The sequence below is a fragment of the Pinus tabuliformis genome, chromosome 4_1 (genome assembly GCF_031772625.1).
Source record: "Pinus tabuliformis cultivar Carrire ecotype Pingquan chromosome 4_1, CPIR1, whole genome shotgun sequence".
Lineage (NCBI taxonomy): Eukaryota > Viridiplantae > Streptophyta > Pinopsida > Pinales > Pinaceae > Pinus > Pinus tabuliformis.
The window spans coordinates 296,008,844-296,027,695 of NC_142303.1; the positions used below are offsets into that span (position 1 = coordinate 296,008,844).

Genomic DNA, 18,852 nt, shown 5'->3' on the forward strand with positions numbered 1-18,852 from the left:
TGAAAACAACAGTTACCAGGCTTTACAACGCCGGAATACGTCTCTACCCTAGACTTCTAAATGTTGTGCGTTAGGTTCCAAAGCATTTTTAGATTCATTAAATTTATTTTACAGTTGATCTTGCTTAAGAAATTTTCCTTTCAGGTTCACCGCATGATGTAGATATACAATTCCTAAAATGCAATCTAAGATGATAAACAATCGTTTAATCTTCTTTTTGCAATGAAAATCCTAGCTACTAAGGAAAGAGAGACGATATTCTTTCAACATAGAGCAGAGAGCATACACTATATGCATTGTCCTAAATCAAACCAACAAACAGTCTAAATGCAAATGCACATGCATGCATTTGTTTTCAGCCTTCTTAATGTGCGACTGATAAAAAGAAAGCTAAGCGCAAATCTGAATTATTTTTCAAAGCAACATTACTAACAAGTTCCTTTTCAAGACAAAATGAAGACAATGACGACACTTTGTGATTTGGAATTGAAAACTTGCTTTTGACACTTGAAAAACTACTAATTCAAATCAAATACAAGAGTAATAGTGTAATCGACTATCAAGAACAATCGGATTCTCTTCTATGACTGAAAACGACACTTGCGACACTTCCAAATCAAGAAACGACAGTTCAATTACGCTACTTCTTTGTAAAAGAGAACTGAAAATGGATCACAATACATAAAAACATTCACAGTTCTTTGCACAATGGAGGCGGAATAATGGCAAGGAAGGGGGGTTTCCGACAGAGGTATACTGACTACAGACAACAAAACTCCTGAATAGAGCTGAAAAGAGTGAAAAAAACCAAAGTCTGAAGGCAAAATTAGCCCTTTCTGATCAACGCACCTGTTACACAGGGATTCCGATATGCATCCCACCTACAGCACATGGGAAGTGTGATGCATATTGATATCCTTGAAGGGAGGGTGCGATGGTACAGTGCAAGACTTTTGATCTAGTTCTTCATGACAGTTTGCAGCACAGTTCAGGGATTTTGGCCGAGCAAGTGGTAATCAGTAAATAAATCACAGGGGTAGATCTAAGGAGGTTACTAGAGCCACCACAAGGGCAATTAGAGAGCTTGTAAATCGATTGTTCAGTTCATAAACAAAACCCGGAGATAGACTGAAGCAACATTGATCTACTTTGCACTTGCATAGCAAATGCAGTTCGAAGGCTAGCTGGCTTGACTTCAGGCTCCATCTGTAAGTTTATAAAGCAAACAAATATAGACACACAAACAATCTACTAGCTCCCAAGCGGAGTCGCCATTTTGTTATCGGGAAATCTAGTGTCTATGCAGAGGTGCTAGTCCCACTAAGGTTGGTAGCTACCTTAGAAACAAACAAACTAAAACCACTTTCATTTTCCTTTATGAGAGATAGATAAGAGGGGAAAGAAGGAGACCAACCTCTATCTTGCGCTTGGTTCCTTGCTTGATTCCTCTCCCTTCTGAAAGACCTTTGCAACTTGCTTCCTCGTTTACCTAGCTTCAAAGAGTACCTCTAGAATCAAAGTAGCATAACACTATCCAAGAACAGAGATCTACTATCATAAACAATATAGGACCAGATATATATTGACCACACAAATGCATATATCATCAATCATACAAGAATGTGGAGGAAAACTCGAATAGATTTATTAATAATCAAGAATAGCAAAGAGGATTACAACCAATTGTTCTGACCCAGCGTCATCCTCTCAGCAAGAAATCCCTTCTTCACCTCATGAAAAGCTTAGATCACCCAACACTATGATGTTACACCAAGAAACCAGCAGCACTTCCTTACAAGATACAAAATTCCAGCCTTTGGATCTCTGGGATGAGGGATCCATATATAGATGTTTGCAAGGGGGGTGAGTCAGCTTTTGAGATTTGATTAGTGTCCTCTCTCTGATAGTTCTTGATTCCACTTGGAGATTGATGATCTCTTACTCATCCCTGGGCGAATTCAGAGAGGCAAGTGTCACAGGAGAAGTTTCTGGAAGATTCCATGATCCTCCACCTCACAGATTGACCCTGCCATTTGTCCACTCTCGCCCATCGCACCCCATAGAAGGTCTTTTCAGTATCCATCGCACCTCCCGTGTGCATTTAGGTGGGATGCAGCGCACTTTAACCATGGAGCAGGTGAGATGGTCCAATTTTGACCAGTTCTGAGTAGTTTTTCATGGAGAACTTCTGGGAGGTGATGTAATCAGCTGACCTTGTTCTTTTAGGGGTTGGTACAACACTTTTAGGGACTTAAGAGCCCTTGGTTTATGGACATTTATGATTGGGGTTGCAGTGCCCAAAAATGTCTATAACACCTGGTAAGGAACCACTTTGAAGAAAACTCCCTAGAAAAGAAAGCAACAACAGGACCCCCAGAGGAAGAAAGAGAACCATAGAAATCATATAGGAGTGGGCACCTCAGAATCAGACAGAAGTATCATAAGAAGAGTTGCCTATAGTGAAGATTTTGCAGAGAATGAAGAGGGGAAACCCTAGAAGGAAGAAAGCTAGCAAAAGTAAAGAAAAATTCTCACAAACTAGACCCCCTCCTCAAGAAGAAAAATAAGAGACTAAAAGAAGGAAAGTATAAGAAATACAAACCTCGGGATTGAGGAGGAGTACAAGGCTGAGCACAGTCCCACAAACAATCTAAAAAATTACAGAGTACATTGAACTTGAGGGAAATGAGCCAACAGAGAATGATCCAATAGAGAACGAACTAACATAGGATGAGCCGATTGAAAACCCTGGAAGTTCTCCAAAAGGGTCACCAAGATCATCATCGAGAGTATCACCACACCCTTATAGCTCACCTCTAATAAGCCCAATGCATAGTCCGGGTATTGACCCTGTTCAATAGGAAATATATGACTATATAGAGTCATTGGAAAGGAAAGAGACAACAACCAAAGAAACAATTCAGAGTCCTGGAGAAGGGAGCAACCAAGTAAATGAACAATCAACCTCAAACATCTTAAAGCAAGAGATCTTTGAAATAGAAACATTGAACCGGTATCTCAAGAATGAGAATCAAGCATTGAAGACACAAAGTGAGATCCAGATTGCAAAAAGTGACAATCTCATCCTTCATCTGAGCTTGTGGTATAAGAAAAACAAAAAGCTGAAGAAGGAAAACAGAATTATGCAAAGGGATATTATCAGCCTAAAATACAAAATTCTTATGAGAAAACCTAGAATGCCAATAACTACCAAAAAGAAGAAAACAGTGAAACTTGGAGGTGATAAGCAGGAGGCACAAGTGACTGACAAGGAAGAAGTGTATGAGGACATACAAAATCTCCAGTCTGGGGGAATGTAGAGTCTGAAGATTGTCTTACCATGACATCCCTTTTTGCCTAATATTCCTCTCTTTTCCTATATATTTACCACCTAAATAAAGCCATATCCACCAGGTTTTGATGAAGGTATGCAATAATATGTCTTCTTATTCATGTTTGAATTTATACCCTATTTTTTTGTTAAAGAATGCAATTGGCTACCGAATCGGTCTGTTTCCACAGCTAATCCAGATTTCTGTAGTTGTCTCCATTGTTTGCAAGGTTCAGAAGCTCCAAGTCAGCAGCGAAGGATGCAGATGGATAGGGAATGGTTTCCTCATGGATCCCTTCCTATCCCCTTGAAACTGTTCATTAAGATAAGCGCAGGAGATCACGGTCAAACCCCAAGTCAACTGCAGGATTGTTGCCAAAACGAAATCCAAGTTCAATCAAAATCTTATCGATTTGCTTTCGGAATAGAAAATCAAAGATTTAGCGATATAGTTTAGCTAAGATAAATATATTAGGCTTAAATTACTCATGTTGTTATGCCAGAGACCTATTATAAAACTTATGGCCACACTGTGATTTGGTGCATGCCGGATGATGTAATTTTGAAACAGTTTGTGAATTTCGTTTGCCAACAATAGAATTGGTTTTGTGTGTATGCGTTGCGTTGATTGAAGATTGTGAACTGATCTGTGGAGGGCCCCTACGACCAGTGACAAGTCTTAATCAATTGCAATTTGATTCCTTTTCATTCCTTGAATACTCTGTTTTGTGTGAAAATGTAGCATAATGAATTCGCCAATGAATCGTTATTTGCATAAGTACTTTCATCTACTTCATACCTAGTTTAGCATGTCATTTGAATTGCTTTATACCTGGTACAACATGGTTACTTCATTTTCTTATTATCTAGCATAGTTCAAGTGTGTTTACTTCATAGTATAGATGTTGTTTGAAATATCTTGTTTGAATGAAAATTGAATAAGTAAAAGTGTGAGAGTTTTCTCCTGAACAATTGAGTTTAGACAATATTTCTTCACAATTGATAGAATATATTTATTTTTGCACTTAGTGAATTAGAAGTTGCAGCATAAAGATTCAAGACCAAAAATCTGAAAACAATCTAATACAAATAGGATCACTCTCATATCATCCATAAACTAATTAGATAGAGAATAACTCCCAAGAAATTAGCTAACAACTCTGAGGATTGCAACTCTAATATAATTAACAAAAGACACCTCCATATTCATCTTAAGTTTAGATCCTAACAAATACATAACGACATATCAAATAACTTCTAGCATATATTGTGCACCTGTACTTCAACAACCTATGCACCCTGGTTGACAATTTATGATTGACAATTTAAAGACATTAAATTGGCCAAACATAACCTTCATCCCACTAAGCTATGTCCTTGGATAGATTATTTTTATCGACATTAGTTGTATTTTATCAAGCCATTTCCTTGGATGGAATATGCATAGCAATCATACAACTCATAGTTTAATTTTAATATGAGCAAGCAATATGATGACAATATGGAAGAAGAGACCTATTAGCACACAATTAAACCTAGGATTCAAACTTTTTTTATCCACCATTACTCCTTTCAACACTTTCATTCATATTTATAAGACATGATGACCACACCACCAAAATCCACCATCCAAACTTTCAATACAATAAGCATACTTTACAAATAATACAAATTTGCTCATTCATCCAACTCAACTCTAAACATCTAAAACTAGGTAACTAATTTTAAATCATGGTATTTAGTGAAAATATGAGCTATCCATGCATGTAAGCACACAAATGAGTTTGGAAATTATCCTCGTTCCTCCAAAACACTCTTCTTATGCAAACTAGAAAGGATGAACATACAACCTTCAAAGCTTAATGTAAATCAAACAACTCCGAGGAGAAAATAGCAGAAGGTATTCATATTCTTATGGGATGCTTTATGAAAAAAAATATAGATGTAATAATTTCATTGGTGTGTGGATACCCAAATACAATATTTATTTATTGCTACCTAGTGGTTTGGAAACCAATCATAATGTTTCTGCATTTTCATTAGTAAAGGTCCAATTCATTGGTGGATAATGTACATTGTGTGGCCATATTGAGCCGCAGGCCATATTTCTATCCCAAATACAACACTCGTAGCAATAACTTTGTCACCAACTGTAAACATTTTGGTCTTATCATCATTGCTTCAAGGAGCAATAACATCAATGTAAGTGCCACAGTCAGAACCTTTGTAAAACTTGAGGCCGATGGGCTTCTCCAGCACCACCTCATACTCATCTACTTGCATATCAATGGGGTTCGATCCCGATTCCTCTCCCTATCCCACTCCCTCCTCGCTGGATGCCACAGTGTTGTTGGTTTTGCTGGTGGTGGTAGTGGCGTGCCAGAGAATTTGCCTCACAGGAGAAGTGCGGTCAGTCGTGGCCCTACTCATGGCTACAAATGCCTTTGAATTTTTTGTTCTAGTGGACGTCGATGAGAATGAAAGAAGGGGAGGGGAATTGAATATGCGACCATCTCTATGAATTGAGAGGGCATGAGAAAGTAGTGAGGCTATGACAGCCAACATGATCGGAAATAAGCTTACGAGTGACCGATAGAAGGTTGACGAGTGACCTTGGTCAAATGTCATGAAACAAAATTTCTTATTACTTGTCTCTGCCCTGCAAATGCAATTTTTTGTGTGTAGGAAGGAAGCTTACATGATAGGATGTGTATATAAGGCTACCTATCCAGAAAACTCTGGACTAATAGCCAGCTTTGGATTTGGTGCAAATGAGCCACCCGTTGAAGAATTTAGAAGCAAAAGACCCCCAATACAGAAGAAGATGAAACTCAATACCAAAGAATGGGTATGGGTAGTATTTATATCAAAGAAACTACCAATTGATCAAGGGTAATATTTATATCGAAGAAACTACCAATTGATCAAAATTATCAGGCATACATCATGTACGCGTAACCTCTGTGCAAGGAGAAAATGAGGTTAACGAGACTTTGTCAATTTGAAATGTCCACATGAAAGTAAGGATAAACACTATCCAATTTAAATGATTTTATGGGCATGACAATACGTATAGCCATCATCCAGCTGAATGCTTTTATGGGTGTGCCCATAAGAATAACCATTATCCAAACTGAATGCTCTTGTGAGCGTATAATATTACGCAATGATTTAGTGGTTTCTTGGAATGCGTATGCTCATTATTTTTACATGTGCGCAACTCAATCAACACTAGTGCACGAACAAGAAAAGGAAACAAAATAGTTGACAAGGATATTTTCTCCAACAATCCAATTGGGAAGGTGTTGTTGTGCTTTAAATCTACCAAAACAACACGCTTCCTAAAGTTTCCATAACCGGGCATGCCACAGAGCTCAATGGCACGGGTTTTGTAAAGGTTCAGAAGCAGTAACTCAATTTGAACAGAAGGCATAAATATTTATCAAATAGACAATAGGTTGGTAATACCAGTGCCTTGGATGTCTCTCTAGAGTATCATGGCCTCTGACTATTTGGGCTAGTGTTGATTGACACCACTCAGAGTCAAACTACCATTGAGAGAGTAACAAGCGTTGCAGACGAATAATACTTTAAATTCGTCAATTCTTCGTTATATTTCAAACCACATTGCAGGGAGCTAGAAACTTGTCATCGTTGGTATAGCGGAATATAATTTCATCCTATATGTATTATAAATACATTATTTCAAGCTTTCCAAATATGAATTATCTAAACATGCCTGCTCATAAATATAAGGTATACATACGTGAGCAATTCTTTATGCGTGAAATTTAACAGTTTGACTATAGCCTACTTCAACAGCATTTGCAAGTATGATCTTCATAAGAAAATCACTTGCAGCAAATTTCGATATTCAAAGGCTTCATTTACCAATTATGTTTAAGGCTTTGCAGACACAAGAAAATATACCAATGGCATGCATGAGCCATTCAAATTGTAAATCACTTTTTACTTGTTAACAATCTTAATTCAAGGAGCTATAGAGAATTCCACAGCTAGGCTATTGTTGAATGCAGTTCTAGATGATTTCTTGAACCAAGAAACCGTTGCCCAATCGAGCTTCACCGTAGTGACATAATCCATTGGGCGTTGCTCCTTGTTTTGTTTTTTTTAAGATTTCGACTTGGGTCCACGAACCCTCGATTTGTTTCTATATATATAATCTCCTATGTGTTCTTCATATCATAGCTATAAAATTGTATCGATAACACATAAAGATTTTGTTGGTGATAAAAAAAATTTCTTTCGCATGCACAATTATACTTCCTCATCAATCATTGTCTCTCTTCTTCGTTGACATTTTCTAATACTTTAGAGAGATAATAAGAAAACGTTGAATACTCCAAACTTAAAGTGAAAAAACTTCTCTGATTATATGTAAATGTGGACATTCTAATTTGAGATAAATGATAGATATCCCATACCTTGGCTCTTACGTGTTTATTTCTTCATACATACTTCACAATAACGACATATCTAATTAAATAATTAGATCGTCAAAACAGAGCTGTAATACTTACCTACAACTATAGAAAATACATCCACAATCTATTTTATCACCATGCATTCTTTACAACCTACAAAATCATTAGCAATTATAAGAACAAAATTTTCATCGGAATATATAAATATTGCTTGAAAAAAACTCAATATAGGCATGTAACCTTCGAAACTGATTCTACCCTTATTTCTTCAATATCTAGTGATCTGAATCAGGGTTTCAGACTCGTTCTGTTTTTAAGTGATCCTTTTGTGCAATTCAAATGATCCAAATGGATCCTAGAAAAACCTCTAAGTCTTCAAACACTCGAAACTATCGAATAAGAAGAACTTTTCAAAAAGTCAGATTACACTATTGGGAGGCAAAAACATGAAGAAAACATTGAAAAATAGGCTTATTGGCAGTCAAAGCAACTTTGAATTAGAGCCGTTAGATCTGGCCGATCAACGGTCCAAATTTGATTAGCAAATCGCAATCGGCAGTGGCAAAGGGAGGCTATTAGCGGAGACCACAAGGAATACGCGACAATGATCAGTGGGGTCAACGAGGACCATCGATCAAGTGTGCAGATCAACGGCCCACGTTGTATCGTAATATCACGTCAGCAAACCACAAAGGAGGGGGCTATATACATGTATATATATATCTATATCTATATCTATATCTATATCTATATCTATATCTATATCTATATCTATATCTATATCTATATCTATATATATATATATATATATATATATAGATGCGCGATGCGATAGCCGGACCTGAAAGGGTTTATTAATGCTATTGAATACTAGTTCAAGTCCGATATGAGTGGGATTTCATATTTTAATGTATTTTTTTAATATAAAAGGGAAATCAGAAAACAGGTAGGATTTCGGGAGGACCAAAGGCGATAAGTGGTTTGGACCAAGCTCCGCCCGAGCCCATACATTGGCTGCCATGTGTCTAGGTTGAGGAGAGAGAAAACCACCCTTATCGGGCAGTTAACCCCCATACGAAAGGGCCACCCGAAATGAACCACAGTCGTTGGATCTAGATCTTCTAGATCAATGGTGGAGATGCGATGTCGATATACAAGTGGACCCAATAGGAGTATAAGGCGGATTTATGGATATTTGAAGTCTGATAAATAATGTTTAGCAGATTTTTCCTGTATTTGAATGTATTTCTCTGTGTAAATAGAGAACGACGATTTCGAAGGATTTTAAAGCCCCGATGACCCATTCCGTTATAGTACAGGTGGCTGTCGTCCCTGAAAGCGTTCAACAATGATTACTAACGCTTAGAGGGGGGATCTAAGCGGATAGAGGTCGGGAAGCCAGAGATCCCGAGAAGAGGAAACAAACAAGCAGCACTGATTGGCTTTAAAGCCACAGATTGACAGAAAACAGGCAGACAGTGCTGAGACAGAGCAATAGAGATAGAGAGTCAGTAAGGAGAGTCTGTGTACTCAAAGGAGACTTGGGGGATCCAAGTAAAGCCTTATTGTTTTGTATCTATTGTGTGAGGCTCAATTTGAGCTCACTATTGTAAAACTCTGTTTTTGAAGACATAATAGAGAGGTCACCACTGAAGGCTGGACCAGGAGATGTAGCCCAGGAGTGTTGGGTGAACTCCTTATTAAACTTGCTTTGTTTATATGTGTTTGTCTATTATGTTATTTAACTGCTTCATTGTCTATGTATTTCGCAATCTTATCGATCCATTGCAGAAAGTAACATAGGCAAATCCATGCACATGAGTCTGTAATACCTTAATAATTGTCTAAGATCTTCATTATCAGATCAAGTGGTATTAGAGCTTTAGGTTTGCTAAGGTTAGACAAGGTTGTGGTGGATTGTTGAATGCTAACTAGGTCAAAGCCCAAATTAGGAGAAGGAGAATTGGTTGAGACTAACCCAGAAATTGGAATATTCTATCCTAGGAGGAAAATGGCAGAAGAAATTCCCTTGGAATTAGACTCTCAATTCATGGACAGTTTCATGACCATGAGAGCCATGGTAGAAGAGATGTATCAAGAATTTAAGAAACGTCGAGGTGAAGATACTTCAACCTCCAAAAAAGACAAAGGAATAGAGGAAACTCTTCTAGATGGCCATTCAAAAGGCAAAGGGAAAGGGAAAGAGCCTCCTCTATCAACACCTCCTTCTAGCCCTTTGATTAAATTAGATGTAAAGTTTGAATTGCCAATATATGATGGAGAATTAAATGCAGAAAAGCTAGATAACTAGATTAGACAGATTGATGTATATTGTAGGGTGCAGAACATCGATTCAGAAAGGAGAAAGATTCAGCTGGCTAGCCTTCGCCTTGGAGGAACTGCCCTAGTGTGGTGGGAAGGCAGGACACAAGTTGATTTGAAGAAGCATGGTAAAATTCTTTCTACCTGGAGTGAATTTCTTTCTGCCATTAAAAAACAATTCTATCCACTAGCTTATATGTAGCAAGCCATAATGAGTTGTCAAACTCTTCACCAAATAAAGGGGCAAAGTGTACAAAGCTATACCCAGGAATTTAGAAAAAGAGCTTTAATTCTAGGCTTTTCTTTAGACTCACCTGAAACTTTGCTAAAGTATATAGGTGGTCTACATAGCTATTTTAGGCACACAATTCTCATGTTTAACCCCACTAGCATAGATGAGGTATCCATTCAGGCTACACATCTGGAGGCTAGAGGCAAGAATGTGAACCCAGAGATTGGGGGATCATCAAAACCCACTACAAGAAAGAACAAGGAAAAGAGGAAGAAGAAATGGAAAGAGAGGAAGGAAAATGTTGTACAGAAAGACAAACCTTTATGCACTCACTGCAAGAAGGATGGACACGATGATGAACATTTCTGGTCTTTGCATCCAGAGTTGAAACCCAAGAAGTTCGATGGCAAGAAGAAGAAGACTATTGTTGTTATTCAGAAATATTTGGGGTCAGACTTAGGTGATGAAACAACAATCACAGCTACAGGTATAAAAGGTAAAAATTCTAATGCATCTACTAGTAATTCTACACAAACTATTGATAATGAAGAAAATGAGAGGAAAAGACATGAGCTTTTTCATATTAGAGTTATTTCCAAGCATCAAAAGATTGATACTTTATTTGATAGTGGTTCACAAGTAAACTTGGTTTCTGAGGCAATTGTAAAGAAGTTGGGATTACTAACCACACCTCACAATAAGCCATATCGATTAGCTTGGGTATGTGATAAAGCAAAGCTACAAGTGACTAGACAATGTAAACTTAGGTTTTCTTTTGGGTCAGCATTTGTAGATGAGGTTGAGTTAGATATCGTTCCCTTGTATATATGTGGAATTGTTTTAGGAAGTCCTTACTTGTATATGATAGAAAAGCCATTTTCTATAGATCTGAAAATAAGTATCAACTCACCAAAGATGGAATAGAATATATTATAAGAGCTCATAAACTCAAAAATAAGTACACTCTCATAAATTCAGGGCAGATGAAAAGAATTGTAAATTCATGCAAGCAATTTTTACCGATGGTTGTAAAAGAAAAGAACCCTGATAAAACCAATATATTTGAAGGTTGTGATGTTAAACAAAAATATTATTTAGAAACAGTTGTTTCAGAATATGATATCCTATTTCAAGAACCTAAAGGTCTGCCACCCAAAAGGGAAATTGTACATGATATTCATTTGCAGCAAGATGCTCCATTGCGTAACATCGGAATGTATAGGTTATCCACTTTAGAGAATGTAGAGATCAAGAAGCAGGTACAGGAGCTGCTCGAGAAAGGGTTCAAAAAACCAAGCACGTCACCATGCGGATCTCCAATCGTGTTGGTGAGAAAGAAATATGGTTCATGGAGGATGTGCTACAAAGCACTGAATAAAATAACGATCAAGAATCATTATCCCCTTCCTCGCATTGATGATCTATTAGATCAGCTGAAAGAAGTTGTTTACTTTTCCAAGTTGGACTTGCGTAGTGGCTACCATCAAGTCAGAGTTGCAGAACAAGATGCATGGAAGACTTCTTTCAAAACAAAGCAAGGGCTATATGAATGGTTGGTTATGCCGTTTGGCTTAACTAATGCTCTTGCCAATTTAATGAGAGTTATGAATGATGTACTCAATCCTTTTATTAATGATTTTGTAATTGTATATTTAGATGACATTCTTGTTTTCAGTAAAACATGGGAAGAACATTTGAAGCATGTAAAGCAAACTCTAGATGTTTTGAAAAAAGAAAATCTCTATGTTAAGTTATCAAATTGTGAATTTAGCAAAACATCTTTGATTATTTGGGTCATATTTTAGGGGGTGGTGAATTGAAGATAGATCCCTCTAAGGTTGAAGTCATTGTGAACTGGCCTAAACCCAAATCTGCTACAGAAGTTAGGAGCTTCCTAGGAGCAGCACAATATTGGAGAAATTTTATTGCTAACTTTTCCTTGATTGGAGATCCCTTACATGCTTTAACAGGATTGAATAAGGTGTTTCAGTGGGGAGGCAAATAGCAGAAAGCCTTCGACACCTTGAAAGAAAAAATTAGTACAACAGTAGTACTAACATTGCCAGATCTTCAAAGACCATTCAAGATTGAAATAGATGCCATTGACTATGCCATGGGAGTAGTGTTGATGCAACATGGTAAACCCATATGTTATCATTCTGAGACATTTAATTCTGTAGTAGTTAATTATCCCACATATGATAAAGAATTGTATGCATTAGTACAAAGTGTGAAAAGGTGGAAGCATTACCTAACAGGCAAAGAAACAGTTATACATACTGATCATCAGCCACTTCAATATTTGCACTCACAAACTAAATTGCAGCAATCAAGACACTATAGGTGGATGGGTCTTCTATAGCAGTTTCATCTAGTCATCAAATATAAGAAAGGCATACACAATAAGGTTGCAGATATGTTGTCTAGACCAATAATAAATGCATCTACTATACTTAAGCATAACTCAGTATTGCATGAAAGCTACATTGAACAATATGCTCAAGATATGGATTTTAAAGATGTATATGTGACCTTAAGTCATGGAAAACAAGTAGAGGAATTGGATTATCATGTTAAGGACCAACTCTTGTATCATTTGGGAAAGTTATGCATTCCTCAAACTAAAAGAGTTAACATAATTTGAGAAGCACATACTTCTCTAATATCAGGTCATTTTGGTGTAAGTAAAACAGCTGCACAACTGCAAAGGTTCTGTTATTGGCCAAGAATGCATGAAACGGTTTCTAGATATATTAAAGGGTGTACCATGTGTGCTAAAAGCAAGCCCAGCAATAGAAAAATAGGCTTTTACACTCCACTTCCAGTTCCTTCTCATCCTTGGGAAAGTGTTTCCGTGGACTTTGTTGGGAGATTGCCAAAGTCTAGAAAAGGTCATGACTATTTATATGTTATTGTGGACAGGTTCAACAAAATGTGTATTTTAATACCTTGTAACAAGCAGATTACAGCTGAACAAATAGCGAAGTTATTCTTTCGGCATGTCTGGATTCATTTTGGGTTACCCACTTCCATTGTATTTGATCAAGATTCCCGCTTTGTTGGGAAGTTTTGGTCAAGTCTATGGGAATTAATGGACACCAGACTGAAGAAGAGCACAACCTTCCATCCACAAATAGATGGCCAAACAGAGGTGGTCAACAGGACAGTGATCCAGTTGCTCAGGGGCTATTGTAGCAAGCATCCCAAGCTTTGGGATGAACATTTGTGTTATGTGCAACATGCTTACAATCGTGCTAAACACTCTTCTACACGAAGATCTCCTTTTGAGACTTGTTTTGGTTTTATACCAAGGTATCCCTTGGATTTTGTCTTTAGTAAAGACATAGCAGTTGATGGACATAGTGATGTGGACAAAGCAACCAAGTTCATTGAACAGATCCAAGAAATTCACCAGGCAGTGCAGGAACAGCTGGAAAAGAGCCAAGCCAAGTACAAGGCAAGGCATGATAAGCATCGAATTGAACATAGCTTCCAAGTTGGTGATCAAGTCTGGCTGTACATCATCAAAGATGGGACGCAAGGTGAAGGTAAGAAGCTGAAGCTAATAAGGTATGGGCCTTTCAAGATACTTGAGAAAATTGGTGAGAATGCTTTTTTCCTTGATTTTCCAGCTTACATGCACATCTATTTAGTAGTTAATGCAAAGAACTTGAGACTATTTGAACCTTCATTGATTGAAGATCCTGAAGAGCAAAGTCGGTTTCCTTCTATTGATGATCTGTTGCTTGAATATCTCAATGAGTTGCAGGAAGATACAGTTTTGGACAGGAAGGTCAAAACTACGCGCAAAGGGGATGTTGAGTACCTCAAAAACGGACTCAAAGGTTCAAAACCAAGTAGTGCAAGATGGATAGAGATTGCGAAAGTGAGGAAGTTGTATCCTCACTTGATTGATGCTTAAAAACCAACTTTTGGTGGTCCAAAAACCTTTTCAATGGGAAGGCGTGATCCAAATGGATCCTAGAAAAACCTCTAAGTCTTCAAACACTCGAAACTATCGCATGATAAGAACTTTTGAAAAATTTAGATTACACTATTGGGAGGCAAAAACATGAAGAAAACATTGAAAAATAGGCTTATCGGCTGTCAAAGCAACTTTGAATCAGAGCCGTGAAATCTAGCCGATCAACAGTCCAGATTCGATCAGCGAATCGCAATCGGTGGTGGCAAAGGGAGGCTATCGGCGGAGACCACAAGGAATACGCGACAACGATCAGCGGGGTCAACGAGGACCGTCGATCAAGCATGCAGATTGACGACCCACATTGCATCGCAATATCGCATCGGCAAACCACAGAGGAGCGGGGCTATATACATATATATATATATATATATATATATATATATATATATATATATATATATATATATATATAGATATATATATATATGCACAATGCGATAGCCAGACCAGAAAGGGTTTATTAATGTTGTTGAATACTTGTTCAAGTCCGATATGAGTGGGATTATATGTTTTAATGTATTTTTTTAATATAAAAGGGAAATCACAAAATAGGAAGGATTTCGGGAGGACCAAAGGCAATAAGTGGTTTGGGTCGGGCTCCACCCGAGCCCATACATTGGCTGCCACGTGTCCAGGCTGACGAGAGATAAAACCACCCTTATTAGGTAGTTAACCCCCGTACGAAAGGGCCACCCGAAATGAACCACAGCCGTTGGATCTGGATCTTCCAGATCAACAGTGGAGATGTGATGTCGATATACAAGTGGACCCAATAGGAGTATAAGGCAGATTTATGGATATTTGAAGTCCGATAAATAGTGTTTGGTAGACTTTTCCTGTGTTTGAACGTATTTTTCTATGTAAATAGAAAACGACGAATTCGAAGGATTTCAAAGGCTCGATGACCCATTCCGTTACAATACAGGTGTCCACCATCCCTGAAAGCGTTCAACAATGATTGCTAATGCTCAGAGGGGGATCTAAGCAAACAGAGGTCAGGAAGCCAGAGAGCCCGAGAAGAGGAAATGAACAGGCAGCGCCAATTGGCTTTAAAGCCACAGATTGATAGAAAATAGGTAGGTAGTGATGAGACAGAGTAATAGAGACAGAGAGTCAGTAAGGAGAGTCTGTGTACTCAAAGGAGACTTGGGGGATCCAAGTAAAGCCTTATTGTTTTGTATCTATTGTGTGAGGCTCAATTTGAGCTCACTGTTGTAAAACTCTATTTTTGAAGACATAATATAGAGGTCACCACTGAAGGCTGGACCAAGAGACATAGCCCAGGAGTGTTGGGTGAACTCCTTATTAAAATTGTTGTGTTTATATGTGTTTGTCTATTATGTTCTTTAACTGCTTCATTGTCTATGTATTTCAAAATCTTATCGATCCATTGCACAAAGTAACATAGGCAAATCCATGCACATGAGTTTGTAATACCTTAATAATTGTCTATGATCTTCATTATCAGATCATGGAAACATGAATAGTTACATGATTGTTAAGCAATATAGGAGATTCCACTCTTCACATTAAAAGAAATCAAACTTTAGCTATTTCAAAATCCATAAATCAAATAACCTCAATTCAAAATTACCTTTGGTTTCAAAGTCCTCCTCCAATAAATCATTTTAAGATTTAGTTTCAACCTTTATGGATTCTAATGCCTTAGGGCACTACTCTAGAACTCATTGGAATAGGACCTACAACTCATTCATATTTTACAGATGTGGGTTGGCCCAAAGGCCGCAATATTTGAACTTTTTCTACGATACAGTTTGTCACATACCTCCTTGACACAATACTAACAACCACCTACTATGCTCCAATCACTAAATTTAACTTCAATTAAATTTATATTCAGTAGTTGTCACATGCATAAGTATTCAATCATCTTATAAACAAGGATATCACATGCAATTATACTCATATGCTTAAAGATTCGACAACATAAAGAGTAAGGAGCCAACATACAAAACATCTTATGTAATTGAATCAAACTAGATTAGCTGAAAGAATGTCACTTGGAAAATCAAGCACCACCACCCAACCTAGAATTGACTTCCTCCAGTTCACCCCCGAGCCGAGAGTTCTTGCCCATTGATCAACTGCCTCTTATTGATCTCTTCAATGGGTATTTAATTCCCTCTTTCATGATATGGTTTCCTTTAGCGACGTTCCGATTTTGTGGATCTTTTTATCCACTTGCCTAGGCTTTTATCAGAAAAGCTTACCTTTCTCTCCCGTGAGGCTTTTCCCGTTAAAGCTCGCATTTCTCTCCTGTGAGGCTTTTATGTTTTTCCTAAACTTAGCATGTTTCTCCAACTAAGCAACTTAATGGATATTTATCTCCCATTCCATTAAGCTTATTTGGAATTTGATCTAGAAGTCTTACATGAAAGAATTATCCATTCCCATTCACCAATGGGGTTTCATTTGGCAAGAATCTCATCTCTTGGTGTCTCATTTTCCAAGCGTTTAATTTATCTTTATTTATTTGGTAATAAAATATTTACTCCCATTTTTACCCCTCAGCCTTAGCTTTTCTAATACACTTAATCTAGCTTTGGTTCAGCGTGATAGCAATGGGGTGTTACATACAACAGAGGGGTGTTACAAGAAGGCTCTTGTTAGCACCTTTCTTTTAGCACCCGACAAAGAGCCTTAGACATGAAACTTGTAGCAGATAACATGAAATTAATCGTCACGTCACAGAGGTTTGAACAACACATTTCCAGAGGTATGGAACAATGGTGCAGTGGTGTTAAGGGGAAATGACATGGCGAGAGCCACACTGGATGTTGAGGAATGTGGCAAAGTTATGTATGCGACTTGGCATTGCCACATGGCCATGCTTGCTAATGTGGCAATGTTTATTGAGTAAATCCTTAAATGGGCATAACTTTCAAACCGGAAAAAAGATTAAGACAAAAATTACATCACCGGAAAGATATCAATGAGCCAAATGCGATGGTGGCATTTGTTTTGAATCTTAATGAGGTTGGGAAAAAAGAATTTTTGTGACCCCATTTTCATAATAGACCTTGAAGATCAGGTTAATTTTTAAAGTGACACCCCCCACACCCCAAGAATAACCCAAGGGGGTGGGAGGGTTTGTTACACTAGCAATTTCCATTATAACACCAAGAGTATATCCAACAAGCCATAATCCATATATACCATGAATTTATGGCTCAATAATAGCTAAGACTCTAAAAAGGTGGGGGAGCCTACTCCTTGAGCCTTATCACAATGGGCTAAAGATGTCCCCTAATGAGATTTGAATACTTCCACATAAATTATAGGAAAAGCAAGCATCCTAGCCTTAGGTACATTTTTGTCAATGTATTTACCCAAAGTGTTGTCAATTACAACCAAAATGTTATTGCTTTAAAAATGAAGAGGTTAGTTACATTTTTGTCAATATATTTACCCAAAATGTTGTCAATTACCACCAAAATGTTATTGTTTTAGAAATAAAGAAATAGATAAAGAAAAAAGACCCAAACATAAACCACATTAATTACATCAATTTCAAAATCAAATTCTAAATTCTAATTTCCAATAATTAAAATACATCATCTTAATTCTATAAAATATATAGCTCATAATAAATAAATATATATATATATATATATATATATATATATATATATATTCTTTTTGCTGGACATAAAACACAAAATACCAACGCCCACAAAAATAATAAGTCAATAGACATCGATTCATTACCATCAACTTTTTGGTACATCCATGAATCTAGCCATAGACTGAACGAACCAATCAGATCACGGTCGACTAAAGCTAAAACATTGAAATAAAACATAATATGCGAAGCTTCATATCGACACAACAAAGGTTAAATCAACCTTCTTGATAAACTTAAATGACACTAACTTTGGGATGTTATTTGTCTAGAGAGGGAACTAGAGCTTGGAACAAAATCTCAGCGAAAAAAGGGCAATTTCCCCTCTTGGATCCATTTCCAAGAGGAGAAAACCCGTTAAAGAGGGTGGCCACACTAAAAGTGAAGCAGCACCCGAGGGTTTTACATTGAAAGAGCGAAAACATTAGTAACTTCATTCGTATTATATTTTGCGTGTTGCAAGGATTTTTATGAAATATAAAAATACTCACTGGATTTTTATGCAGCCACTATATGTCAGCGGCGGCCGAAGCGATGAGATCAAGCGGAGTGGCGGCACGGGAATTTCCAGGGCTAAATAAGGCAGGTGGAGGCGGAGGGAATGATAAAAGATCAGCGTTCTGGATGAGAGACCCGAGGGAATGATAAAAGAACAGCGTTGTGGATGAGAGACCCAACCACAGGGGACTGGATTGCGGAGGATCAGTTTGGAGAGACGGACATTGCAGAGTTGAGGCAGAAGTTTCTCTCTAGAAAGTAGATAAATATATATTACAATAATCAGAGTATAAGAATAGTTCAGTATCAGCGTTCTGATATTTCTTACACTTCTTCACAGTTTATGCGACTGTAGACAGTTTCCAGATTAATTAATATATACTTTTATATTTGATT

The 18,852-nt window shown here is 37.4% G+C and overlaps 1 protein-coding gene and 1 pseudogene across 1 annotated transcript in view; one reads left to right on the top strand and one right to left on the bottom strand.

Annotated features, from left to right (window-relative positions):
* The window catches only part of LOC149175447 (uncharacterized), a 66,565-nt gene extending 47,847 nt beyond the window's left edge, over nt 1–18,718 (top strand). The window contains exons 2-3 of the mRNA XM_089422838.1: nt 18,464–18,575; nt 18,610–18,718. Coding sequence (XP_089278964.1) covers nt 18,464–18,575; nt 18,610–18,718 — 221 coding nt within the window. The remainder of the gene's footprint in view (nt 1–18,463; nt 18,576–18,609) is intronic.
* On the bottom strand, nt 5,330–5,896 carry LOC149175448 (phosphoglucan phosphatase LSF1, chloroplastic-like; annotated as a pseudogene).
* Nucleotides 18,719–18,852: the final 134 nt, after the last annotated feature.